Source organism: Amphibalanus amphitrite, unplaced genomic scaffold (genome assembly GCF_019059575.1).
Source record: "Amphibalanus amphitrite isolate SeventyFive unplaced genomic scaffold, NRLGWU_Aamphi_draft 000349F_arrow, whole genome shotgun sequence".
Taxonomy (NCBI): Eukaryota; Metazoa; Arthropoda; class Thecostraca; order Balanomorpha; family Balanidae; genus Amphibalanus; species Amphibalanus amphitrite.
Window position 1 is genome coordinate 157,361 of NW_024881844.1, and position 27,883 is coordinate 185,243.

General features: G+C 47.4%; 1 protein-coding gene across 16 annotated transcripts in view; it reads right to left on the reverse strand.

The window, feature by feature from the left end:
- LOC122389216 (complexin-like) overlaps nucleotides 1–27,043 on the reverse strand; it is a 30,333-nt gene extending 3,290 nt beyond the window's left edge. For 2 of the 16 annotated variants that reach the window (XM_043381017.1, XM_043381014.1), the window contains exons 1-5: nucleotides 27,016–27,043; nucleotides 18,463–18,755; nucleotides 2,459–2,625; nucleotides 2,066–2,195; nucleotides 42–95 (exon numbers count right to left, since the gene is read on the reverse strand). In XM_043381017.1, the coding sequence (XP_043236952.1) occupies nucleotides 42–95; nucleotides 2,066–2,195; nucleotides 2,459–2,625; nucleotides 18,463–18,499 (388 nt within the window). In that variant the 5' untranslated portion in view covers nucleotides 18,500–18,755; nucleotides 27,016–27,043. Of the gene's footprint in view, nucleotides 1–41; nucleotides 96–2,065; nucleotides 2,196–2,458; nucleotides 2,626–18,462; nucleotides 18,756–19,035; nucleotides 19,116–20,923; nucleotides 21,146–27,015 lie in introns of those variants that run through there. The other 14 variants (XM_043381016.1, XM_043381013.1, XM_043381010.1 and 11 more) reach the window with 12 other exon arrangements.
- Between the last annotated feature and the right edge of the window lie 840 nt (nucleotides 27,044–27,883).

Consider the following 27,883-nt stretch of genomic DNA (forward strand, 5'->3'; position numbering starts at 1 on the left):
AGCGCAAATTACGCTTTGGCTGATGTCCTTATTTCCCTCACCTTCAATTTGCTGTTTTATGTCTCCTACTTGATTTTCCAAAGTGTTTTTCAACTCTGAAATTAAGAACTTTCGTGTCAGTATCTTGAACCTCTGCTTAACCTTAACTTTATAGTCTATGTTTAGGTAAATGGAAGACGGTCGCATTTGGTGCCATCAAATCGTGCTGGCGATTACAGCTGCTGTTTTTATTCCTATTTTTCATTTTTATTAGTGTGCTTTTGTATGTGCCTATCTAGTTGAAAATGTGCATAGTTGCGTTTCATTTTGTTTCCACTTCACTCTTAGTCACTGAACAAGACGTTTTACTGTATGTTTCGGAATGATCGTGCCCAGTTCTACAGTGCATAAAACGGCGCGTTTTTCAGCGCTTTCCCTTCACCAGTACCAAATACCAGTATCAGACCATATCGATTGCCAACGATCTCACACCCTGAAAATCAAGAGTAAGAGATTCACACGTCACGACCTTCACCGGTCCACGGTCAGTATCAGACCGGGTCACACACTGGTAACTGTCCGGCATCACGTAACAGTCGTCTAACTCAGAGCGCGGCGACAATTCGCCCTCGGGCGGCAGCTGCTGCCTGCTACCCACCGAACATACGCTTCGGGCTGCCCGACCGCCGACTGGGCCCTGTGAACGAGCCGCCATCAGCCGAGGCTAAACGTCCATCAATCAGATGTCGATGGATTTTCAATATCCGCGATCGTTTCAAGGCCCGTCACGCATTTTAAGACCGCATTTTAATAATCTACTGAATTAGAAGACGATGAAAGTATGAAATTTTTCATTCTACCCTATGGAACAAGGAACAACATCTTTCATTAGTCTGAGACGATACTGTTGCTCAATTCGACGAAATGAAATGACAAATATTAGAAGATGTGAGTACAACGAAAAGGTTCAAGCAATTCTAGTCAGCGATAATAAGCCGGTGTCCCGGGGGCGATGCGCGAGTCTGCACCGGCGCCGGTGCCGCAGTGCGGTCCTGTGGTGCCGGGTAGGAGGACGGTCAGCAGCGATCGACCCCATGGCGTGCCCACAGCCCAGCCGACCCTATAGGCACGGGTCGCCGGGGTAGCCGGCGGAACTGCCACTCGAGTGACCGGCCGGCCGACCCGATGGCCCTTGAAGCGGGCCGTAACACCGCAGCCGGCAGAGGGGAGCAGGTCGAGCCATCGACCGCCGCTCGAGTGTCGGCCTCCAGCTCCGGCCAGAGGCGGCTCGAGCAGTCCGACGGCACCGAATTACGCACTTGGTCGGATTTCGAGAAATAGGTCCTCTGCAGCCGGACCCTGGAGGGCTATCGCTCCGCGTCAGTTTGGCGGCGTTTCTCGATTTACAGAGCCGGGATTCGGATATTTTATTCAAAGTCTCAATCAGCCGAGCATGCCTACGTCTTTTAATACTTGCATTAAGCGCTCCCAACTCTCGAGCGCCACTCTGGACACTTAATCCGCTGCCAAACTTTGCCTCCGTGGATGTAACTTAGCAAAAGCCAGTCCAGCTTGGAAATCGTAGATCAGACATGGCCAGATTCCAGTCCTCGACGATAGGACCCAGACTTTTTTAAATTGTTTGGCCTTGTTTGACTAGCTGATAAATTTGATAAATTTGACCAACTGAAAAATGTAATAAAAGCCTTTAACGCGGAAAGAAAGATAGAGAATATCGGTCAATAAAGTTTTTGGTTGAAGATCTTAGATCTTGGCTCCATGGCAATTTTGTGTTAAAGTTATCCATCGAACTTAGCGACACTACATGCTACCTTCTAATTATGCCCCAATTTAAACGTCATTTACGGACGGTGGCACCGACAAATCAAATAATTGAACAAAGAAGTATAGGCTAAATTTTGAATTATTGTTTTGAAGCGATCACATAAAGGACGAAGCAGCATATTTTGACAGTCGCAAATAGTTCATCACTGATGAGGACTCAAATTACCCATCTGTCGCTGTTAATCGGCCTCGATAAGACAACCACTGCCGAGTCCCGCCCGTTCCCCGCGGCGCCACTCACTGGTAAGCTCGTCCTGGTCAGCCATCTCGGCCTCCTTCTCCAGCTCCTCGGGCGTCTTCTTCTTCCGCATCAGCGGGTTGTCCGGCTCCATGTTCATCGGGTCCACCTCCTCCTTCTTCTTTATGTTGTACTGAAGTGAGGCGGCAATCACGGTAAGGCTGCTGAGATGGGACAGCAACACAAACACCGGGCGGCAACTGTTGGACCCTGACCTTTTCTATAGCATAAGAAGGGCATATGGGAAATCAGTCTGTCAGCGAGTCGCGAATTTCTAACGAGAAATCAGTTTTTCTCGGATGTCTGACAATCGTATTGCGTTTGATGCCAATTTGATTTACCAATATGCAATACCATTTGCCCCTGTTTCTTATACCAGTAACTCCGTCTTTTCACCTTATCTCTGATGCCCTGCCTCATGGTTTCCCGCTCCTCTTCCATTTTGCGGTGTTTGTCCTTCCTCCTCTCCTCTGCCTCTGCGATGGCCTCCTGTCTCTCTCGCTCTGCCTCCTCCTCCTTCTCCTTGTCTCCTTCGTCATCTCCGCCACCGCCGGGCAGCTGGCCTGGGGAGACAAACATTTCAGTGTTCACAGCTGGCCTGAGGAGACAAACATTGAACGAAGCTCACAGCTGGCCTGGGGAGACAAACATTGTGCAGTGCTCACAGCTGGCCTGGGGAGACAAGCATTTCAGTGCTCACAGATGGCCTGGGGAGACAAACATTTCAGTGCTCACAGCTGGCCTGGGGAGACTAATGTTGTACAGCGCTTACAGCTGGCCTGGGGCGACACCACAAAACTCACAGCTGGCCTAAGAATGCACTACCACAGAGCTCGCAGCTGGTCTGGGAAGATAACTACCACATGGGGTGACATCTGGTCCCGGGAGAGGCCGCCACAGAGCTCACAGCTGGGCTGGAGAGACACTACAGTGCTCCCAACTAGCCTGAAGGAGACAACCATCCCCGCTGGACTTGAGAGATAACGACAACAGTGCTCACATCTGGCTTATGGAGACAACACATCGGCGACATGGTCTAGCTATGGCGCTAATAATTTTTCATACCATTGCCAAACTTCGCATATTTGGTTGCGGCAAGACAAGTGGACCTTGCTGACACCAATTCATAGGCGGTGAACTAGCGCAGTTAACCAAAAAGCAGCTAAGAAGAAACTTAATTAATTAACTTTCCTCAACTTTAACCCTATTCCTGGCGGGGGGGGGGGGGGGCCTCAGGAGCCCCCCCTGAGGTTTTTTGGTTATTTCTCCCAAACGCGTTGAGCTAGGAAGCTCAAATTTTCTGACTTTTCCTAAAAGGCTTCTACGCAACATGTCTGAAAATTTTGAGTTGATCTGACCTCAGGTCAGGTCACCAGAGGCGGTTTGGTGACCCTACCTCAGAAAAGTTTGCAATCACGCCAGAGCTAGAGTTTTTGACCGATCAATTTCTTCTCTTCAGGGTTTAGTTAGGGTACCAGTATGTGCAATTTGTTTATCTCGGAATTTTGATATCGGTGACCTAAGGTCAGGTCAATTTCGCGACCTCCCCATTATAAGTCAATGGGGGAAAAATCAACTCCCTGTTTTTACCACTAAAACGGGTCGGAATGGCCCCATATACCATACATGACTTCATATACGATCAACCTTCACTACCTTGAGGTCTGTTTTGCTATTGGGCAGCTGTGAGGTCATGTGACGTCATCAAAGGTCACCAAAGGTTTTTGGCCAATAACTCCGTACAGGAACAAGATACAGACGCGTGGATGGTCTCATTGTGTTCAGCTCGTCAAGACGCATCGAATGATATACATGATGACCTCGAGGTCACGTGACCTGAGGTCAACCTTTGACCTTGACCTTTCGAGGTCAACATATATATCATTCGATGCGGATTGACGAGAGGATCATGATGATGCCCTTAGTTTGTTCCTATCTTGACTAATTCGAAAGTTATTCGAGAAAAACTCTCTCCATATCTAGCGCCGCCATTTTGACTTTTTCGACCCCTGTGACGTCATCTTTGACCTGACCTGAAAATGACCTTTGTAAAAATTGTAGATCTTGGCCGTGCGTATCCGATGCAGTTTACCGCTTGTCGCTATCTTGCTTAGTTCTCGAGATCTCAGGGGGGGGGGGCCGAATCGGCCCCCCCCGCCAGTTTCTTGTCCCGGCGGAGCCCGCCAGGAATAGGGTTAAGCTATGTAATTGTAAAACAAGTTATTCGTTAGTGAAATGTTTCATTTTCAACATTTAATACATTCCATTAGAAGGAAATGATGCTGGGTTCCAGCTTAGAAGTGTAGCCATGTAATGGCTACACTTCTCAGCTAGCTTGGCCTGTTCAAATCATATGCAGCTATCTTAACAACAGAACAAAGCAGGCAAAATCAAAACTCGCTTGTGGTTTCCATCACTGCTGATGGCTTGCAGGTGAGCGTAAGGCACTGTGAATAAAAGCCAATTTCCTGAAACACTTCCTGCATTTTCCTTTTCAAGATTGGTCGTTTTAACTGGTTTCCCCAAAGTGGCGTCACGTTACGTAACCGCTGTTATTCCCTGGTTATTCCCGGAGTTGGAGTGAGCTGATTCTTATTCCGGGCCGGCCGATGGCCTGTCTGTTAAAATGAGAAGAAAGCCCTGCGTTCGAGCGGCTGGCCAGTGTGCCTGTCATGGGTGGAAGTGGCCTGGCCCCTCAGATAGCGTAACGTTCTCGATAAGGCTCGAATTAAAATCGGAACTGGTAAATGATAGGCAAATTGGTATGCATTCGCGGTATTTAAAAGCTTAACCCTCGCCCGCACATGGGGGGGGGGTGGTTGCCACCCCCCCCCCCCAGGTAGTCTTTCTGCTCTGCACTCAACATTTTTAGAGCTAGAAGGCTGATTTGTATAGCTGCTCCTCTATCCTTTCTCGACGTCCACTGAAAATTTCAAGTTTCTGTGGTTTTTGGTTTCGGAGATATGGCCTTGTTTTTCAGGTCATGTGATGACCCAAATGGCCAATTCTCAACATCTTGCGTTGGCTATGGGCCTTGTGAGCTTTTGACACCTTGATTTCGGCCTTTTTTGTCAGTCTTACCTCCCACCTATCATGGAACATGTTGTTCGACGATGTACAGGTGTCAAGGTCAGGGTCAAGGTCAACCTAGCCTAGGTCATTTAAGATAATTGCGTTTTAGGCAAGCTGAATTTACTTTTTGTGAAGTTTTTTGACTGCATTTTTGGTAAAAGCTTCTCAGATCATGATTTCATGTAATATGGACACAAAAACAATCGGTGCACACATCAGTATACACACAGACACACACAGACATACAAACACGTATAATTGACCTTGACCTAACTTGACCTGAAATGACCTCAGCAGCAAAAATCTGGTCGGGTAGTGTGACAAAGAGGTTCTAGCTGGCTTTGCACCAGAAAACAGCATCGTCATCGGTAGGTACATGATAGGCAGCGCACTTAATATCCAACGGTGATCCAAAACAGCAACATTTTTTACTTTGACCTGACCTGGAAGGTCAATGACTGACCTGAGAAGGTAAAACTGGGTAGCATTGGATTTGTCTCTTCCCAAAGAATCTTTTTGGTCTTTACCGCTAAGCTCTATCTCCAACAGGAACGAAATGGCGCGGGGGGTGGCAACCCCCCCCCCCCCCATGTGCGTTCTAGGATGGGAAAATGGCATGTGCGGGCGAGGGTTAAACACACTCAGCTTCTACATACGTTCTCGTTATTTATTCGATATGCAATTGATTGTTTCTGAATGAACATGCAAAATGATTCATATGCGGTGCCTTTCGTCTCTCATCATTTTGCGATCTTCATTCAGAGCTCTCTTAAAACCCTCGCATGTGTTGGGGGGTCGGATGGACCCCCCCCCCCAATGGTTTTTCGCGAATAACTCACGCAAAAAGCGGCCGATCGCGACGAAACTTTCAGTACCCTCGAGTTGATCAATTTTACACCTACTGTGAAAATTTCATGACCCTGACCCGAGTGACCAAAGCCTGTGCCAAAGGCCAAGAAAAAGGTCACAGGCCAAAGCCTGTGACCTATTTCTCGAGGCCATGTTTGGGCGGAATCGCGATTCGGCGTATGTCGGCTCGCATTAGCCGCGCGTTTGCAAGCTTCTCGTGGTTTCAAACGTTCAAACATGAGATTTGATGTTGCTCCCATGCATTTGGGTGGATGTCAATGTCACCTGAAGGTCAGGTCAGGTCATTGACGCTTGGTGACCTCGGTTCACTTTTTCGAGCTGTACATGTTTCTAGGCTAGTTTTTTTTTAGCTGAATTCGAATTTAACAACCATTTGAACATTTACGAAGTAGTTTTGGTGCCTTCGTAACATGTTACGAAGCTGTCAGAGGCGGTTGACACGTACTACGAATACCCGTCACGACGCCTACTGGTTGACCTGACCTGAGCTGACCCGACCTGGTCTAAATGCTTAAAGACATCATCTGTGATTAAAACTAACACGATATTCGTGATCAGCACCCGAAAAGCCTGTTAGCAGCCACACTTTACGACTTTCTAACAGGTCCCAATTTTCCCGACTTTGGGTCATTGACCTGACCTGGAAGGTCAACCAATGACCTAGGACCTTGGGACCTTGTATGGACCTAGGACCTTAGGACCTTGTATCATGGGCTGCATTACGAAAGTCATATTATTGGGGGTGCGACTCTGGACCCCGCGACCCCACCAGTGGCGGAGCCTCTGACACTTTCATTGGTATAAGTAAGGTAATGAGGAATGTTAGCCTACATATACGCTTGCATTGCGGAAAAACGGAACGTGCAGCTGCGATCATGTTTTTTAAATGAAAATAACTGGCTCCGGTTGATAAAGCCACCACTAAATAAATCCAAAACACTTTGTCACCAAGGTGGATTTGTTAAACGGATTCCACTGTAATAAATGTTTGCTGTTAAGAAAAAAAAACGTAAATTTGCAATGCTTTTATTGCAATTGGCAATGGAAAAATATACGTATTCAATTTACATATGTATATAGTTTGCATTTCTCGCTTCATTTGCGTGTATCGTGAAACAACATAAACATTCATCAAAACCGTATGGCTCTCAGATACCTACCCACGAGTACCTATCATCAAAGTAACCAGCAAAAAGTTCTCCTGTGAAAACTTTTCCATGGAGATGACTTTACTTTGCCATACCGAGAACCGATTAATAACTCTTGTTATATACTGGTTTACCAGGTCAGTATGAGACAAATGCCGGAGACAGCTTACAATATTCGACTTCATTAATAAATAAATAGGGTAAGGGCGGGTAAGAGTACGCGGGCGATAAGAGTACGCATCAGCTGTTTCGGTTGCTTAGCAACGCGGGTTTGTCGAGTTCATGAAGTGACATGAAGCCGCCAGTGCGTGCTTGTCACCAACGGAATGTGGGCGTTGAGCGGCGACGCTGTTGAGTTTAAGGCGATGAATATTATTTTCGAGCGTTATGATATTATTATGGTATGGTACAATAATTTTGATACTTGGCAGTTGAGATAAGGTACATTTCCGTGATTGTTGTGGGAAACTTGTGAGGTTATCTGGGGAAATAATGTGCAGTGCAATATTCTATTTGCGAAGTTTTGCACAACGGTTCGGGGTTGTTTTGTGCGCGAATTGCATGTACGGTAAGAGGACGCACTGTTCAGGAGGGCAAGAGTACGCAGAATTATACATTAAATCGAATATACAGAAATATAAAATTATTAATCAATCGCTCAATGACGTTTGTTTTGTAGGTATATCATCAATGTAGCACTGTGATGCAGATGCGTACCCGAAATTCTTCTAAATACGAGTTATTCTCCCTTTTGATTGTGCATTTTTTTTTTTAGAAACACACGACATGATTATTTCCTGATTTATAGACTTGAAAGATTTATTTTATGTTCTTCTTTTTGGATATTAGAATTTAAATGCCTTCTGAGTTTGAACTGAAGTTAAGCATTTGGACAGTACAAGCTGCATGGGTGTGTGTTCATATGCTTGCGTACTCCACCCGCCTGGCGTGCGTACTCTTACACACCCCATATGGTAAGAGTACGCAACTGCAGCGGTTCAGAAAATGTCAGTTTTAGACCACTTCCATTTACGCTGAAGGATCGTTACCCCATGGGTTGATGGCTAATTCAATGAACTTTAATATTCCCTATTTGCGATTTCTTTCCTTCAAATATTAAACAAATGAGAGCAAGAAATCCACTAAGTGCGTACTCTTATACGACTTCACCCTACTAGTTTTTATCTCGCGAAAAAAAAGTGTGGCATCTTTTAATACCTGCATCGAAGCGTAATATACCCTTTCACACAATCGATAAAACCCAATAACCAATCAGAATTACGTTTAACTTCAACCCACACATTATGATGGAATAGGGTGTTCATCAAAATAAAAATCACCGTACATCAAGGAGCCCTAGATAAGGAACGGCTCTCGCACCCAATCTTCCGTGTGAGTAAGGACCCGATTTATCACTTGAGCCAGCAGCCGGCTGCCCAGCTGCTAGTCTAAGAGCGCAGATAACTGGTGCATTAATAATCCGGCCACATACCATATGCGTGGGGCGAGTCACGAGTAGACTTCCAAATACGTAGGTTTAAAGGCATAATTATTAGCCAAGACTTATCGATATACTTTTATTTACATGCAAATCGATGGGGTCTAGTGACGGCACACTGTGTACTCGTATTACGCACGCAAGTGCAGTATATATTTTTGAAGTATATTCATTTGTTCATCCTTCAAAGGTGAACCAACTTCTCACTTTACAAATCCAAAAGATCAACTAAAACTGGAATAATCATTTCGATATGCTATCTTCCTACTCAATATCACAAATATAAGCGTAACTTATTGAGCGGGTACCCTTTTTCCAATATTAATATTGACCTTCACATCGCTCAGCGTCGGTTTATCATGGCCTGCTCGAAGCATTACCAGTTGACATTACGCCATGACGTATATCATTCAGCTGGCTGCACGTCATTTTCCGCAGTCGGCCGCCGCCCGTTCCTTTCGGCTGTTCTATCCCGGGCCTTCCATCAGCCTCCGAATGTGTGGCGGCGCCTTCTCTTCCAATGGGAGGCCGGGCATCTGTCGTGCCGGCTGGCCTGCCGACGGCGGCGGTCGTCGTAGCCGACAGGCGGGCGCCACTCTAAATCAGCCCGCTGACGACAGCGTGTCGCCGCGCCCGCTCTGCTGACGCGGCGGAGACCGGTCCGGTCGCGGAGAAGACCAGATATTCGCGGGGCGATGCGTCACCGGATGGCCACTGGACACGGCGGGTCAGAATGTCCGCCGGCAGCGGGGACGCTAAAAGATGGGGTCGCGTGGGAGGGAGGACACAGAACGACGGAAGGAGAACTGAGTTGTCGGGGAGCTGATAGTTTTGGAATGTGTTGGAACAGTTTTGGAGCAGTTTTGGAACAGTGTTGAAATGTGATTAGAAAGGTGAATGAGTTGAGCGGAAAAGTAGGTCTCATGCAGCTTTTGCCAAATTGTCAGGGAACTCAGATTTGTTTTTCAATAGAAAAATCACCACTGAAGCGAATAGTGTTTTAATTATTGACAACAAACCTTCGGTTATTTCTTTCAACGGAGAGGACAGGTTGTAGGAAAACGTCATTGTTTCACGTTAAATGCAGCTTCGATGTTTGAAAGAGAAAGGCTAACTTTGCAAACGCATCAACGACTAAACATCTCCATAAACCTCTCCATGTCGATCGCAAAATATGCTTTCGTTCACCAAAGTAGATCAAACACGAACTGGAACAGACGTTGAAAATAAGATAGAGCGAAAATGATACGAAAGCGAAACAGCACAAACACAGGAGGCTGCAGTACAAGATGCTGACATCCGATTGGATGAGGAAGTGAACCGGAGAAGATTCGGGCACGTCTATCGCGTGGCCGAACCGGCCGGACGTCGGCTGGGAACCGCATCGATCATCGCCACCTGCTCTCGGACGCATTTTTTCCGGCACCAGTGGCTAACGACGGCTGCGGACACTCGGCACCGGTGGCTGCCGACGGCTGCGGACACTCGGCACCGGTGGCTAACGACGGCTGCGGACACTCGGCACCGGTGGCTAACGACGGCTGCGGACACTCGGCACCGGTGGCTAACGACGGCTGCGGACACTCGGCACCGGTGGCTAACGACGGCTGCGGACACTCGGCACCGGTGGCTACCGACTTCTGATGACAGCCGGCACCGGTGGCCACCGATGCCTGTCGAGAGACGCCTGCTGACCACCAACTGTGGCTCCTGGAGTCATGGGGCTCAACATCGCTCATCGTTGAAGATTCCGGTGACAGCCGACTGTTTCCGAGAGCTGGATTGGCAGCTGCTGACGGCAGCTGTCGGCCGCTGTCGGCAGCTGACCGTGATATCGATGGCGCCGCCGGTCGCCGAGGAAGGCCGGTCGCCGCTGGCCGCTGACGGCTGCTGATTGTTCTCTATTGGCTGCTGGATCTGGTGGCGCGCTGACGGGGGGCGTGATGACAGCAGCAGCTGCGAATACCGAGCGGCCGCGGCACGCACCCACGGCACGTCCATGGCCGATGCGGCCTGTCGGCATCAGGCCAGCCCCGGCAGGCGACGGGCCATCGATCACAGCGTCCTCCCGGTACCGACCGACCGGCCCGGGCAGGTCCGATCGGCGCTCCGTGTACCGACAACGTGTGCTGTGCATCTGGGAGGCAGTGCTGACAAGAGGATAGCAACTCATCACAGGAGCCGTGACCTAAAAGGACAAATACGTGGCTTATTGTCATACACCGTGCAGAAGTGAGTATAATTGACGATCTCCTGACCACATTGGTGCCCTCTGCATTCACTGATCATCTGCTGGCCTCGGTGGCCTCAGCTGACGATAATGAGCCGGTCATTCTGTATCAGATGCGCTGTCCCGTGACGGCTACGGGCTCATTAAGGGGACAGCTCATTAGTACTGGGACAGCTATTTGCCGGCTGGCCGGTTAGACAGGCCACTCATTAAGGTGGACTCAGGAGCATTGTCTCTGCACCGGTGTTATTCTTTGCAGGCTGGGCGAATTTCGTTTCTTTTCTGAGATGGCTTTTTGGTTGTTTGTTTCCCGGTGTGAAATGAGGCTCGAAGGCGTTGTCATTCCAGCAGCGTGCGCGGCGACTCTCCCTTATCTGGATTCAAAACGCTGCGCTTCGAAATGAAGAATGACGTGATTGATTTCATGTGTGTACTGAGTGGGATATAAAGCATCGCCACCGTTCGACATCTGTCGTTAACCCGGCCGGGCCCGGGGGGTAATTCCAACCACCGCAGCCCGGGGGGGGGCGTTTTTCGCCCCCCCCTGTCTAACTCCGTAAATAAGGGAGCTACGGAAACAAAAGCGATGCCAAACGAAAGGCCCTTACGAGACAATTCTAATGCACCTAAAATTTTTGACCTCAGGTCAATTTTCAAGGTCAGAGGTCAAGGTCAAAGGCCAAAACCGGCACATGTGTAGTGATCTCAAAGTAAGCCTTCTAGAGGACGGCAGGCTGCATCAAACCGGCAAAATTGGGTGTCAAACGAAAGAAAAGAATCTGAGGATTCTGAAAATGTGCTCTAAATCAAAGGTCAAGGTCAAGGTCACGCTCAAAATTGACCTCAAACTTGGCACTTTTTCGCACATCTTGCGTGCTAACTTCCAAGATGTTTTGAAATGTTTTGAGGCTTATAAGTTCCCTATTTGTGGTTCATCTTACGATACAAGGCTGCTCAAAGGTCAAGGTCACCGAAGAGTATCCCTGCTAGAGGCTATTTCACTGATTCAAGTTAGTAATAATAAATAAGACAATTTTGCCATCCGGAAGCTCTAAATGAAGGCTTAGAGGAAAATAGATGCCAGATTCGTGATCAGCGGGTACAAATCCATAATATACGACCTTTCATGTGTCAAGGTCAACCAGAGGTCATTCGAGGTCACATGAGGTCAACATGAAACTTGACCTTTTCCGAACAAAATATATATCATTCGACGCGGCTTGACAAGGCGAATGCGATGGTACCACTGCCGTAGCTCTAGGACCATTTTTGTCGAAGTTATTTGCGAAAAACTAAAACCTCATTTCGGGGTCGTTGACCTGACCTCTGACCTCAGGTCACCAAAACTATTTTTCTATTTTTCTCTAGGTCAAACGCTACACAGCCGTGCTCGTAATTTGTCTTTATCTCTAAAACTCTATTTTTAGCAGCTATTTGAAGTTTGCGTCTGTGACGCCGAAGTTTGCCGTGCAGGGGTATAGAAAAATGGGCCTTGTGACGTCATCAAGGGGGCTAGGTCCAAATTTTTTACTTCAGAAGATGTCAAATTGATGGGAGAAAAGGTACTGAAAGTTTCGCCTTCCTATCCCTAAGCGTTCGGGAGTTATCGCAAATATTCGCCAGGGGGGCGAAAAACGCCCCCCCCCCCGGGCCCGCGAGGGTTAAGACCCATCGCCATAATGCGTCGGAAAAACATCCTCAAAAAGTCAACCAGTATCGGCTTGCAAAGTCCCAAAAGCTCCCAAGGGGATATAATCAAGCATCAACACCGTTATTTTCGAATACCGGACTCTTAAACTTTTACCATCTTCGGCTTGCAACGTTTCTGTGTCATTGACCAATCTCCATACTTGGGCATCTTTGCACTATTTGTTTTGCCGTCATCAGCAAGTTTCAACGATGAAAAAATTCAGCGACCAAATAAAAACTTTGTCCCTACTTCCAACGTTCATTGCTGCTAGTGTCATGATCTTGTCTTGTGGTGCTACATTTACTATGCTAGATTTCTGCGCCTGCGATTTGCCGTGGAACCGCACGCACGTTTGGCCTATTTTCGCATTCCGTTCGGCTCCCGCGGCAAATTACCTTAATTACCAGCGAGAGAGTACGGTAACCTTATTGGTGTACGGCTGATCAATATAACTTGTGGCCAGCCGAAATCCTCCAGGGTCGACCGACGTGTCGCCTTGCTGCCACCGGCACTGTGGCGCCTTCTTCAGAGAGTGCTGGGACAGAAGCAGAAATCAGGGACGTTTATCTTTCGCCCTATTATCTTTTTCCTATCAGAGACGTCTATCATATCCCTTTCCGTTGGGAGAAGGGATAAGAATTAGTAACGGAACGTTTAACGGAAGGAACATTTGACATGGTCGGGAATCAGTGGAAACTCGGCCAAAATGTAGGTCAGGGAGGTGGATGAACATCGTAGATCGTTTCTTTACACACCAGCTTGTGCGATAATGAGGACGAAACATCGCACCTTCTATATCAATTCTTAAATCGCAGCACGTTATACCAAGTTGCTAACAGGAACACATACCTATATTAAGCCGCAGTGCATTTGCAAGCTGCATGCATATTCGTTTACGTATATTTGTTGGGGAGTTGACAAATCATGCATATGCATGCGGCAATATGTTTGTGCATGCATGAGGTGTGTACGCACTTGAAAGTATGGTTGCATAGGTACTTTAACGTCAAATCGGTTTAGGGCCAGCGTAGAGGCAAAGTTCAATTTGCCTTTTGGTTTTATAATCCGTGAAGTTGTTTCGAAATGGAACCAATGCAGGCATTTCTTATCATTTGTACGCACACGCACATTAATAACTTGTATGAACGTCTTTTTGTGATACCCGAAAGCGCTAAAAGTATAAAATAAAACCGCCCACTTAATTTCATATTACGATGTTGCTGCGCTTCAGGTATTAAGTGATATGAATATTGCATATTCCATGATCCATAAAGAAGACGCTCTCGAAAACACAGCCTCATGGCGGCGAGCTCCTTTGGCCAGTTAACTGAGGCTCAGCGGCTCTGGGACGGCTCCCGCAGCCATTATCTGGCGATATTGGACTGGCGGCGAAGGCGGTCGGCGGCGCGTCGCCGCACCGGGCGGCCGGGACGATTGTCTTTCGGCAGTGCCGCTGCGGCTGCGGCTCTCTGATGATCGATACGGCTCGGAGGAGTGACGCCCGTCAGGACCGCCGCCGTGCCCGAGAGGCCGCCAGCGCGCACAGCCCGCGGCCGAGCGGCGGAGCGGCCAGCGAAAACAGGCCGACATCATTATCGCAACAGTAGGCCAAACACGGCGCCGTCCGGCCTACAGATGTGCGGGATATTGCGGCCCGGCCAGAGACAATAGCAATAACAGACAGAGGTAGTTGGGAAAGCCGTGGGCACTGTTTGAACAAGCCGTTTGAGTAAACAAAATATGTGGGACACAATGTTCGTCAGAGAGAATGAAAATGTGCAGTTGTACTGCAAATACAGCGACAGTATTGAGCTGCCAGATTGCTCGACCCCCATCACATCCAGGACATCTTTTGGAAAAATATGTTTTGCTCTGTTTCGTTAAAAATATGCTTTTTAATGTTTTGCCACATGCATGTAGCTACCACGGTACATCACAGCTCGGTGATCGAAATACACGCAATGGGCATTCGTTCACTATTCCCCTGAGCTTCTGCCCCGAGCCGGACGTCTAGTTTCTGACCCGTGGTGGCTGATCCGGCCGTCCAATTCCCTGTCACTCATGCGTGTCCCTGTGGCCATCGACCGTAGGACATGACACGCGCCGGCGGCCGCCCTCTGACCCATCCGATTCCCTCACCCCTGACCTCATCAGCGGTGACCTGATCAGGACTGACACACAGCCACGAGCAGTGTTCCTGACTGTTAATCACCAATATGACAAAAATTGGACGTTATGTTCGTTACGTTATAAAGCACTGGTTGACCTTATCTTCTTAACACTCATCATCAAGCCCTGCACTGCTCCTATAAATTATTGTTAAAATATATGCACTCCAACACTGAGTAAGGCCAAAAGTTAGCTACGGTCCATAGTTAGGAGTACCAAGACCGCATGCTAAAATCGTAGGTAAACTTTGAATGTCACTAGTGAGAATTCTAGGAAATGTCGTATCGCAGAGGTCAGATGTTGGTGCGCCTTCGTTGGCATTCCAGCTATACAATCTGGTGACATGTTTCTTCCAGACAAAGTTGGTATAAGGTTATAAAATCACTAAGTGAAATGCTAATAATTTGGGAAATCATCAAAACTGAACATTCCAGGTATACCACACATATGTCGATAAAGCGAGGGTCGATAACTTATGTGGAACCATTATGCTTATTATTATTATGCATACCAAGTACTCACAAGTCTACAATAAGCAATCAAGCAAACAGCTTCATAAACTTCTAAAACTCGCTAAATTGCCTTTGCCCGGAATGCATTTGCGATTAAGAATTGCAGGCAGTCATTCCTGGGATATAAAAGCATGAGCGAAACGCCACTCGCCCTGAGCTTCCTGGAAGCTTCCCAAGTCACAAAAGTAACTTCAGTGCAGAGTCACAAGTCTTACTTCATCGATACAATAGTCCAAATGTCACTCGTCTTCACCGGGACGACAACAGAACTTTGTCGAAGACAGCTGAGCGCTCCCGGAGATCTGGCCGACACCGATCACATAATGACCACAATGACAATGGTTTTAGGTTTTGTACTTCGATGGGTTTGCAAAATCAAAGTAAACTGCCAAAGCCAACACCCGATAGTTTTAGCGCTGTCTTGTGACGGTTTTGAAATTATATCTACTCACTTGAATGTGTCCCGAAATACCTTTCCTGTTCTGTCCCGTTTATGCTTATGCTTACAAAAAAAGAAATAATGAATCCCAATATCTGAATCGTCTAGAGTAGGCACAACCCAGGGCACAACCGTCGCCGAGAGTTGCGCATGAGGATGGGGAACTCGTGACAAATGTGGCCATTCCTGAGAGGTGAAGTTCTCCATGTCTATTAGATTGGCGGCAATTCCCGCGTTCATTAGCCGCGGGCGGCCGGCCACTGACCGGGACGGCAATCAATTCTCGTTCGACACGCGGCCGATAGGGGTGGGCGGGCTGCCAGTCCAGCCCAGTCGCTGTCACGGTCAGAGGGCGTGGAAACAGCACCGCAGGGAGCAGACGAGGATATAACTCCGCGGGGAGGAGGGGATATCACTTCAGGGAGAAGACGAGGATACAACTCACGAGGATACAGCTCCACGGGGAGGAGGGGATATCACTTCAGGGAGAAGACGAGGATACAACTCACGAGGATACAGCTCCACGGGGAGGAGGGGATATAACTTCAGGGAGAAGACGAGGATACAACTCACGAGGACACAGCTCCACAGGGAGCGGACGAGGATATAACTCCGCGGGGAGGAGGGGATATCACTTCAGGGGGAAGACGAGGATACAACTCACGAGGACACAGCTCCACAGGGAGCGGACGAGGATATAACTCCGCGGGGAGGAGGGGGATATCACTTCAGGGGGAAGACGAGGATACAGCTCCAAAGGGAAGAAGGGGATACAGGTCCACAGAGAAGACAAGAGTACAGCTTCACGTGCAGCCCCACAGGGGAAGATTGAGGGATAGCTCCCTGGGGAAGACAAGGATACAACTCCACGGGAAGACAGGAATACGGCTTCACGGAGAGGACAGAGGAACAGCCCCACAGGGAATATGGAGGGACAGTCCCACAGGGAAGATAGAGGGACAACTCCATGGATAACACGGGGACACAGCTCGGCAGATAATATATATTGCTCCATTGATAAGACGGGGATACAGACTACAGCTTCACGGGGAAGACGGGATATAAGTTCGGGATAATAAAATAGAGAGGCAGCTCCGTGGATAAGACGGGGAGATGGCTGCGCAGGGAAGACGAGGATACAGCTCCACAGAGAAGATAGAGGGACGTCTCCATGGGGAAGAAGGAGATACAGCTCCACGGGAAAGACGGGGATACAGTTCCAAGGGGAAGATGGGGATACAACTCACGAGGATACAGCTCCACTGGGAAGACGGGGGTAGGGAAAGAAGGGGATTCAGCTCCAAGGGAAAATAGTATGCAGCTTCGCAGAGAAGACAGAAATACAGCACGACCACGGGACCTTGGAAGAGCCGGGTGGACTGACGGGAGACACACATCTATCTTTGACTGAGTGACTCCTCTTCAAGTAAAGACAGTTGGACCTGAGCAGGGGTGCTGCACTACGGTTGGCAATATTATGCCTCATATGTCTTTGGTTCTGCAGTGGGTCCCGCACGAACCGTCACTGACAGACCCCGCCTCTGACCTTCTGACGGTCCACGGAGTGACCCGTGTGACCTCTGCTTGGTCTGATAATCTACAGCAGCCCAGCAGGCAGTGACCGCAACAGCGGCGGGTCAGTAACCATTCACTACGTCTCCCGCCTCGTCTCGCCCGCGCCAGCGTTCGATACGGAGCGGCCCATTGCTGATTTACCGAGTTAAGGCCTCTCAATCCTGTTGCAGCGACGTAGCCTGGCCCGCGGAGTGACCGGAACTGGGCGGATCGGTCCGGATCAGACCGGCGCCAGCACGGCTAGTCGGAGGCATCGGGTGGGAAAGGCACGGCAAATGGCCACGGATAGACTGTCTTTCCTGTCGTAAATACCTAGCCAATGCGCTGAATTAACTAATAAGCCAACGAGCATTATTATACGGGTGAAAGTTGTCAAACATTGCTTAGCATTTTTGTTTGAAGTAGGCATATTGGGCTAATCCGTAATAAGTAAAATGTAAAAAGATAAAATGATTAATCGATAACATATAGTGCCTACGTATCTGTCATCGATGTCTTGGGCTTTGTGTATTCCATCATTGAATAGCTGGTTCCTGAAAATATAATTGTGATCGACCACATCGATTTCTTTTCCATTTTATCATATCTACCAAATGGCCCGATATGGATAGTTCGGTAGATGGTGCCGACACTAATCTAACTAAAATCTCTGATCGCAGACAACACAACTACATAGGTACAGAAAAAGCTAGCTTATCTTTGAACCTTTCACAACAGAAAATGCAAGTAACATTTGTGAATTTTCTTCAAACGTAAATGACATAGCTTTTACGACATCAAAAGCACCGAATTCAGCGAATTATCGAGTGCCACTAATGCGATGTCATCATAAATTTAAGTTCATAAGGTTCTTTCGTCCAGCTGCTCATTCCCACGAAAACAAGAACAACGCGCACTTTGTGCCACGTCAAATGGAAACTCAAATTAGACGCATTAAAGGATTTTGCAAATGACATTAATGCTTGCAAATCAATAGTAGGACACTATAAAATATCGCCAGTCCTGTTCACAAAAGCTTCAAAGCTTCAATGCACTTCTCGATACTTGCATAGAGCTTTATTGAACAATTCCGCCCCACTAAGCCGAAACATTACCTACATATTATAGCAGTAGAGGGATAACTAGCCAGAGGAAAGAGAAGCAGATCAGTTATTTTCATATTCAAAGGTGAAAAGAGAAAGGAGTGGTTTCACTTACTGGTGACGGCGCTCATTGGGTTGAACATTCCGAACATTGCTGGCGTTTTGTGGCCGACGGTCGGCTGCCGGTAGCTTCACAGGTTCGCAGGGCGACTCGAGACGGTGCTGCTGTTGAGGTGCTGGCGGCCAGCAAAGGGCGGCCAGAAAGAGCTGTCTGGACTGGAATCGGTCGCAGAGGAAGATAGGAAAATGAAGTGGAACGAGAGGGTGAGTGGGCAAGACGCAGAGATGTGGTTCAAGAGAAAGGAGAGATAGGAGGCCGAAATGTGTCACTGCATCCTTTCCTCAAACCTGAAAGCAGAGGAAATGGCATGCGAGTGCAACTAGCCAGCATCCAAAATACTCAACGATAAGCCAACGAAGAGACGTGGTGTTTGCCGTCAAAGAAATATTCGAGCAAGTTTTTAACACCTCTCAAGTTTCCATGCTTATCTAGGTTCTCCAGATGTGTACGGTAATTAGTTAATAGTTATACCTAGTAAAAATATCCTGGACACTCAGGAACGAGCAATAATAATTGCGACCAATCAATAGCTTCGGTAATGTTATGATGTTATAAGCAAGCGCATACCTAAGCAATAGCATGTAGTTTATTGTACTTGTCGAACATATTTCTTGAAGAAAAGCAAGCTCCACTGAGAATGCTCCCGTTACCATTTAACCCTATTCCTGGCGGGCTCCGCCGGGACAAGAAACTGGCGGGGGGGGGGGGCCGATTCGGCCCCCCCTGAGATCTCGAGAACGAAGCAAGATAGCGACAAGCGGTAAACGGTATCGGATACGCACGGCCAAGATCTACAATTTTTACAAAGGTCATTTTCAGGTCAGGTCAAAGATGACGTCACAGGGGTCGAAAAAGTCAAAATGGCGGCGCTAGATATGGAGAGAGTTTTTCTCGAATAACTTTCGAATTAGTCAAGATAGGAACAAACTAAGGGCATCATCGTGATCCTCTCGTCAATCCGCATCGAATGATATATATGTTGACCTCGAAAGGTCAAGGTCAAAGGTTGACCTCAGGTCACGTGACCTCGAGGTCATCATGTATATCATTCGATGCGTCTTGACGAGCTGAACACAATGAGACCATCCACGCGTCTGTATCTTGTTCCTGTACGGAGTTATTGGCCAAAAACCTTTGGTGACCTTTGATGACGTCACATGACCTCACAGCTGCCCAACAGCAAAACAGACCTCAAGGTAGTGAAGGTTGATCGTATATGAAGTCATGTATGGTATATGGGGCCATTCCGACCCGTTTTAGTGGTAAAAACAGGGAGTTGATTTTTCCCCCATTGACTTAAAATGAGGAGGTCGCGAAATTGACCTGACCTTAGGTCACCGATATCAAAATTCCGAGATATACAAATTGCACATACTGGTACCCTAACTAAACCCTGAAGAGAAGAAATTGATCGGTCAAAAACTCTAGCTCTGGCGTGATTGCAAACTTTTCTGAGGTAGGGTCACCAAACCGCCTCTGGTGACCTGACCTGAGGTCAGATCAACTCAAAATTTTCAGACATGTTGCGTAGAAGCCTTTTAGGAAAAGTCAGAAAATTTGAGCTTCCTAGCTCAACGCGTTTGGGAGAAATAGCCAAAAAACCTCAGGGGGGGGCTCCTGAGGCCCCCCCCCCCCGCCAGGAATAGGGTTAAGATCTAGTTTAACTTTTATTTAACTCACAATGGTCACGACAAGAGCGTAAATCGTAAATCACGCTCAGCCTGGCTTTGACCTATTACATTGGATGATACATTACCCTCCACTTGAAGTGTTTTATTATGACCGATGATCACATATATACAGATGGGATTGTGTGTTTCTACAGCACTCATGCGAGTAATAGCGACCACGAGTGTATCTATTGCACGATTTCACCGTCCATATATGATATCGACGGAGCAGATAAGCTTAGTTTGATTACAATTTTACCGACTATAAGCCTGCCAAGTTTTGATCCGACAACAGACACTTTTTATTAACGCTGTACATTGCCTTAATTAATTGCTTGGCACGTCACGAAAAGTTAAGAGGATCGAAAGAGGCGTTTTCATGCATGCCTAAAAGCGATTAGGAACTGAGGAAAATTCCTATTAGATATCTCTACTTGCCAGGCCTTGATCAAACTTTTTTCATCCCCTTCAAAGAAAATGTTGCTAAGTCATAGAATGATGGTGTTTGTACATACTTCGTCGTCCCTACCGGTTGTGACACTACATGGCATGTAATGTCACAACTGGTCTGTCACGGTCACGGTCAAAGTTGACATTGTCAACTTTACCTGTGTTCAAAAATGTAAGTCTCTGGACCTACTGTATAATGAGGCTGAGGAATAGTATTTCCTGATCAAGGCGATTAACAGATTTTCAATACGGAAACAGTTCTTACGCTCTTTAATGCTCCCTTTATAGTGTAAATGCCTTATGAAAGCATGCATGAGCGCCCTAGCCGCAATCACCTCGTTGGTCGTTCTTGGTCAATAAGCTATTCTGGCACCACTATTACCAAAGCCAATAGTCATTTACCACCACAACCACCACCACCACCACCAGCCCTAACGGCACCACAGCAACCACCAGCAGCAACCCCCACCTTCCCTCTGCCTCCGCCGCTGCACTGTGCCCTTGACAGCCAGACGCGCGCCCCCAGCTGCCCGCCGCGCCACAAGTGTGTCCCAGTCTGTGTCTGTCACGGTCGGACGCCCCGCGCCCGTCGCAAGGTCGGAATGATCAGACCTGAATGCGGCCCCCAGAGGGGAGGGGAGGGGAGCGCCAGGGAGCACCGAGTGGCACCATACATCAGAGCTGGTCCGCCACGGCCGGCGGTGGGGGACGGGGCCACAATCTAACCAGCAATCGACGCGACGGAAAGGGAGGTGGGAACTGAGCAACAAAAGACGGCGGCAGAGGCGGAATGGGGATGGTGGAGGAAGGTGACCCAAGAATGATCTAGAAGTGAAAAATAGGTGAGCCATTCTCCGAAGACGATCTAGTTAGATAATCAAGAGGAAATTCAGGTGACACATGTGTCATAAATGATCCAGGTTTGCAGTTACTCGAAGGTGACTCAAAGTTGATTGAAAGGTAACCCAAGTTGGTTACTCAGAGGTAACCCAGGACAGAGGTAGCCTATTGGTACGTGACCCAAGAGTGACCCGAGACGACCGACGGCGTAACCGTTCCGTCGTTACGGTTGGAACCGTAACCGTTCCGTCGTTACGGCTCGAAACAGCGCGGTTTACGGGATGAAGTCGCTAGCTGGTGAAGCGAGTAACGCGACTCGCGACGGAAATGGATAGGTTGCGACGATAACAATAGCGTCGAACGACGATGTGACAGTCAATGATCGACACCCGCAGAACAGGGAAGTCGGATGGTGAGTTGTTCCGACTGGAGGTCTTCATTTCCGCTCAGTTCTGGGAAGCGGGAGCATCGGGTGTTTTGTGGAACCATTTCAATTTTGTCGACAGAGCGCGTCACGCCGCCCAATTCTCGCTAAGATGTCGTCGCATGAGCTGCAGCATCAGCCGGCAGATAGGATTACTGTGCAGATGATGAGCTGAATATTAGAAACCCTTCTCTGAGCTCGCTTCGAAATAGTCAGATGTATGCATCGATTCATAATGAAATAAAATGCATGCCGATGAATTGGTTTTGACAGGGTAGGTACTGCAGCTGCATCTAACTTGAAAAAGTACCCAGCATAAGTATGCATGTAGCTGCTCTCGCCGCCACCGTTAAACGGCGGCCGATAAGACGGTCATTCAAAAAACAATGACTGGTCATGGAATAGCTGACACTGTTAGCTTATAGAAAATTTCATCTTGCCCCAGTGATTGAGATTGATGATAGGCTAAACATTTTTGCATTGAATTTTGAGTTCATTTGTAATAAATGTTTACACTTTATACATAGACAAAATAACATTGGCCGATTCAGAAATGTGGTTGAGTAGTTGCTGATTAGTTGATTAGATGGTTGCGGGAGGACGATGCAATTATGTATTCTTGAATTTCAGACTCTGCGGGCGGGAGAGGCATTTGGAACAAATGCCATTATCTCTGGACCCACCAGAGTACGGGAATTTTGCTCTAAATATTTAGGTTTTGCGCCGTTCCGTATGTGTGCGCCTTCAACATTCTGACGGCATTAGAGACCGACTTTGTTGTGATAACGGCCGGGATTACCCATTCGATCGCCCACAGAAGCCAATAAGGGATTGTTTTCGGGACAAATTAGGTCGTAAACTGGCCTACATACTCTATTCGGGACCGAAGTGAAGTTAACTCAGGTGCAATCTGACCTAGCCCTAATATCCGGATGCACGTTCTCGGCAGAGTTCAATCGAGGATCAACGAGCTAGCAATGAAAGACAGCGCTATCCAATATCCACGGCTGTGTATGGGTGTTTTCTTGCGTGCTTCCGCAGATGTAATGGCATGCTTCTTAGATATGCTGCTCAGACATATGCCAGACTTCACTAACCTTCATAGATTCGTCGGATGAAGCTGAACATCTATTCACTGTATAGCAATGCCGAGCAGTAGGACTTGCCTATTATACATTTTCCAGAAATCTGCTTGAAAGTACCGACTTTTTCCTTATAATGCGTCAAGTATCGACTATCGTATACACATTCCGTCATCAGCTGACTTATATGTCTAAAGCCCGTGGCGGTGAAGACCGTACTTCTAGATTGTTCTTGCAGTGTTTTACATAGTTTCAGGTATACATATACTGCGTCTGGCGCACTTCATTTTTCATTCATTTTTCCGGTGTGAAATAATCGCGAAATGTTCACCCCGGTGTTCACGGGGTGAGGCCCAAGGAGCTCAAACACTGGAAAACGAATCGAGTAACTGCAGGTTTGTGTGTGAGATCTCATTGAATTGGTTCAACGTGTAATTGTTGAACACGGCTATAGCCCGGTTCGACACAAGACTGTGGAAGAGAAAAAGTGCCTCGACAGGGAGCAATAAAGATCAAAATGCAAAACAAATTATGAAGTTTACACTTAAGCATTGCTGCATTTTTTAAGGCTTCCATGTAGCGATTGTAAGTGACTTAACCCTATTAGGGGTAGGGGGGGGTTGTTTTCATCCACCCCTCAGGTTTTTCGGGAATATCTCCGAAACCGGTGAAGCTACGATGCTGAAATTTTCTGACTTTTCCTAAAACTAAATTGGGCACATTCTTTGAAAATTTCAAGTTCATACCTTTACCAGGGGCGGCTCCAGAGCACTGGGAATTGGGGGGTCCTATTCGTGAAGCGAGTCATTTGGGCGAAGATCACGATAATGATGTATTATAACTGTATACACCAGTTTTACGAACAGTGAATGAAAGGTATCATGTGATAACATATACAAAGTTATTGTGCATCCTCTTTTGACACGTTTTTGCTATAATAGGCGGATCCAGGCGTCCAAAAAGGGGGGTTATATCATCTCCCAACATAGGTGCCCTGACACCACCTATGCATGACCAATACAATTGTAGTCGTTCTCTCATAAGAAAATTGTAACATAACCAGACCATTGCCACCCTTTTTAGAAACAGTACCAACAAAAACCTTATTTACTATACTTTTTGTGTACCCCCAATCTCAATGCTCTGTATCCGCCTATGATTTTTGAAAATGCATATTTTTAGGATCCATGTGAATTCCTGGTTCATTCTCTATCGATCGGCAAAAGTTGCGTTAAGATTGGTTCAGAAACCTGGCCGTGATAAACAGTCTGAAATGTATCTGCAATTTGCCCGTTTTTACCCCCCTCTACCCCCCTATTGACATTTTTTTTAATTTTTATTTTTTAGAAATGTAGATCACGTTGAGCGAAATCGAATGCCGTTTGAATTTTGAAAATCGGCCCGTTAGATCTCGAGATATCAAGCGGGGGTCGTAAACAGCCCCCCCCCCCCTGCCACTAATAGGGGTAGCCAGGAGCCTGCCACTAATAGGGTTAACATTTCGTTTCCATCAGATAAATGATCCACATATGCTGTGGATTTTGAAATGATCTCATTGATTTAGTCAAAAACGGTCAAATGTTTATCCCGGCAGGCGGTGGGCCTACCAGCCACCTTCCGCGCGGTGGGGGGGGGGGGCACTTTTTTGCCCCCCCCCCCCCGTATCTCCGAAACTACTGGACGGATCCGGAACATTCAAACGGTGTTCGATAGCCCTGTCAAATTTGTCGAGGGAAACCAAATTTCATTGACCTCAGGGTCACCGATGACGTCACAGGTCAGATCAAAGATAAAATGTTTCACCGTTTACGGGGCTTCTAGGGAAAGCGCTATAACACCGAGTAAAACGCATTTTGTCGAAAATCAGCGATAAGGCGTCAGTTGTCTAGTAGGGTAGCCTGGGGCAAGACGCCCCAGATAATTTATTTTTCTGCATAACTTCTGTCCCACATCACCTAGAAGGCCAAATTTGTGCTCAATGCGCTCTTTGGACATTTTACTTTAAATTCCACTCCTCAAATTCATTCACTTATGATCAGACTCCTAGCTAGAAAGTGATTTGTAAAGCAACTGCAAATGGGGCATTTTGCCCCAACCCCAGGGCAAAACGCCCCACGACCTGGGGCAAGAAGCCCCATACTCTAGATTAAAGATTACACATGCTAGTTGACTTAAATCTTATATGAGAGGTCTGTTAGACCTTGGGAAGCATGGCACTGAAGTTAGCTTCTTCTATCCTATCAGGTGTTCAGCTATGACACTATTGTACGAGCAGGTTTTTCACCTGCCTCATAAGGCCAAATAATAAATTATTGCAATGGAAATGTTAACAAAATACTTCCTTTGCCATCCAGTTGCTGAGAAAAGTACATATAAATGCATAGAAACTTACTGTTAGCCAGCTACCGAACATTAGCAAGTGGGTAGTCCGAACAACACATGAGGTAAAACGCCTCAGGGGGCGTTTTGCCCCGCGACCTACTGGGGCGTTTTACCCCATCACGTAGTTCGGTCAGAGAACAACGCCTTGCACTCCAGCAAGGCATAATTTAACGCGAACCAACCCGGCATTATAAGCGTTAGATGAAGTTGCTCAAAATACATAAAAGTCGTTAACCTGATGTGGACCATAAAAGAACGCCATGATGCAAAAGCTGACAACAAAACATAAAAATCACTACAAAAACACATTTTTGGCTATATCTCCCTAAAGAGTCATCACAATTTCTTTCCAGTCTGCTCATATAATGATCATATAGTGCACGTTTTATAGAAGAGATGATGCTTCTCCAGAACCTTGCCAGTTCCGAGAAACATCGGTGAGGCGTTTTACCTCGGCGGGGCGACTTGCCCCGGTCTACCCTACATATGTTGCTATTAGAGGTCACTGGTCATACCAGGTCAGGTCACAGGTCAGGTCACCAAAAGGTCACCAAGGGTCACCACATGAGCCCAACTTTACTAAGGTTATGCAATGCATGTTTTATGGCCAGTTTTTCATTTCCAACTCAATGGTGTTGGTTACAAGACCATCAGGTACGGTTTAGGTCACTTTCTGGTGGAGGTCAGGTCAAGGTCAGGTCAAAAAAGGTCAAATTTCAAAGTTGATATTTTTGCATAAAATGGGTATTGATTCGATGCAGCTCGTCATGGGGAGTCTAATGGTGGTCTTTGTTTTGCGCTACGAGGTCTAGAATCGCTAAAAATTGAGTTTGAAAATTTGACGTCATCAATTTTGAACAGTTTTTTCGCTATAACTTGGCCAAAAAAGAGGTATCGATCTCAAATTTGGTATGTAGATAGAAAGCGGTGGGGGCTATCACATATATTCCGGTTTTTCGAAATTCAAAAAACTTTTTGGATTTTTTGGCTATTATATTCAAAAAATCTATTTTTTGATTTTTGGGGGTCAAAATAAAAAAAAATCGAAAATCCGAAATAGCAGTTTTGTAGCCCTTTTAATTCCACACCTTTTATGTCTGAAACATTTTTCTATATCTCTAAAGCTGTAGGCCTGACAGCTCTTCCCGCGAAACCTTTTTTTGGGTCGAAAATGGCAAAAATGACGTCACTCTGACGTCATTAGCGGCCAACCTATCATAGCCTTTGGAAAAAATTTTGGTCACCATGTGCGCTAGCTGCTCCCGGGAGGGTACTGAAAGTTTGGTGGCGATCGGCGCAGCGGTTCTCGAGATATATCGAAAAAACTAAAGGGGGGGGGGGGCAAAAAAATGCCCCCCCCCCCCACCGCCTGGAAGGTTATGATCCCAGTGGATTATCCGATAAAATCGCGTACGAGCAAGTTGAAACTGATCAGTGAGCTCACTCAACGGGTCCCTAATCGAAATCGATTGCAAAGACTTCAAGCTTTATTTTCTTCACACACTTCGGTACCAAGTACAGAGCCTATGTTGCTGAGCGGGCCGTCACCTGCCTGATACATTGAAGCCCAGCGACTGCACTGTGCTGCGCTGTGTATGTAACACCTACCTGCTCTGTACTGTGCCTGTTAGCACCTACCTGCACTATGCCATAGCCTGTTAGCACCTACCTGCTCTATGCTGCACCGGGTAGCACCTACCTGCTCCATCGCTGTGCCGAGTAGTACTGGCGCTCCGTAGCCGCGCTGGGCCGCCGGCTGCGTGAGAATACGGCGCAGTATCGATTGGACCGGCGCGAGGGCCCACCCGGCCCGCCGGCCCGCCCGGCTGGCGGCGGCCCTCCCCCATCGCCGCCTCAGACCGTCCCCAGCTGACCCAGCAGTGACCTTCCAACTGACCTAGCTGTGACCTGTCGGCTGACCCAGCTGTGACCTTCCAACTGACCCAGCTGTGACCTGTCGGCTGAACCAGAGTGCCTCCCATTTGATCCAGCATGACCCCAAAAGTGACTCTCGACTGACCCAGCAGTAAACTTTGAAATGATCAAGCAGTGACATTCTTCCGCATCTAAAGTAGTGATAGAGATTTCGGGGAGTGGCGGCAGTAATTTTTTAACTCTTTCAAAATCGTTAGCATGTACGCTTTTCCCACCTGATTCAATCGACCACTCTAACAACTAACCTTATGGAATTCTCCACAGTTGACCCTATGGACTTTCAGTTGACATTCCAATATTGGTGTCGGTCAGTGAAATTAGTGAGTTCAGTCTGGGCCAGCCTCCCTGATAAATGAGGTCAGTGAAGTCAGTGAGGTCAGTGAGATCAGTCAGCCCATCTTCGCTAGCCGCCCTGATCAATGAGGTCAAAGAGGTCACTGAGGTCAGTGAGGTCAGTGAGATCAATGAGGTCAGTGAGGTCAGTGACGTCAGTGACGTCAATGAGATCAGTGACGTCAATGAGGTCAGTGAGGTCAGTGAGATCAGCGAGGCCGGTGAGGTCAGTAAGGTCGGTGAGGTCAGTCAGCCTGTCTCGGCGGCCAACTGTCCTGCTCGCTCAGTGAGATCAGTGA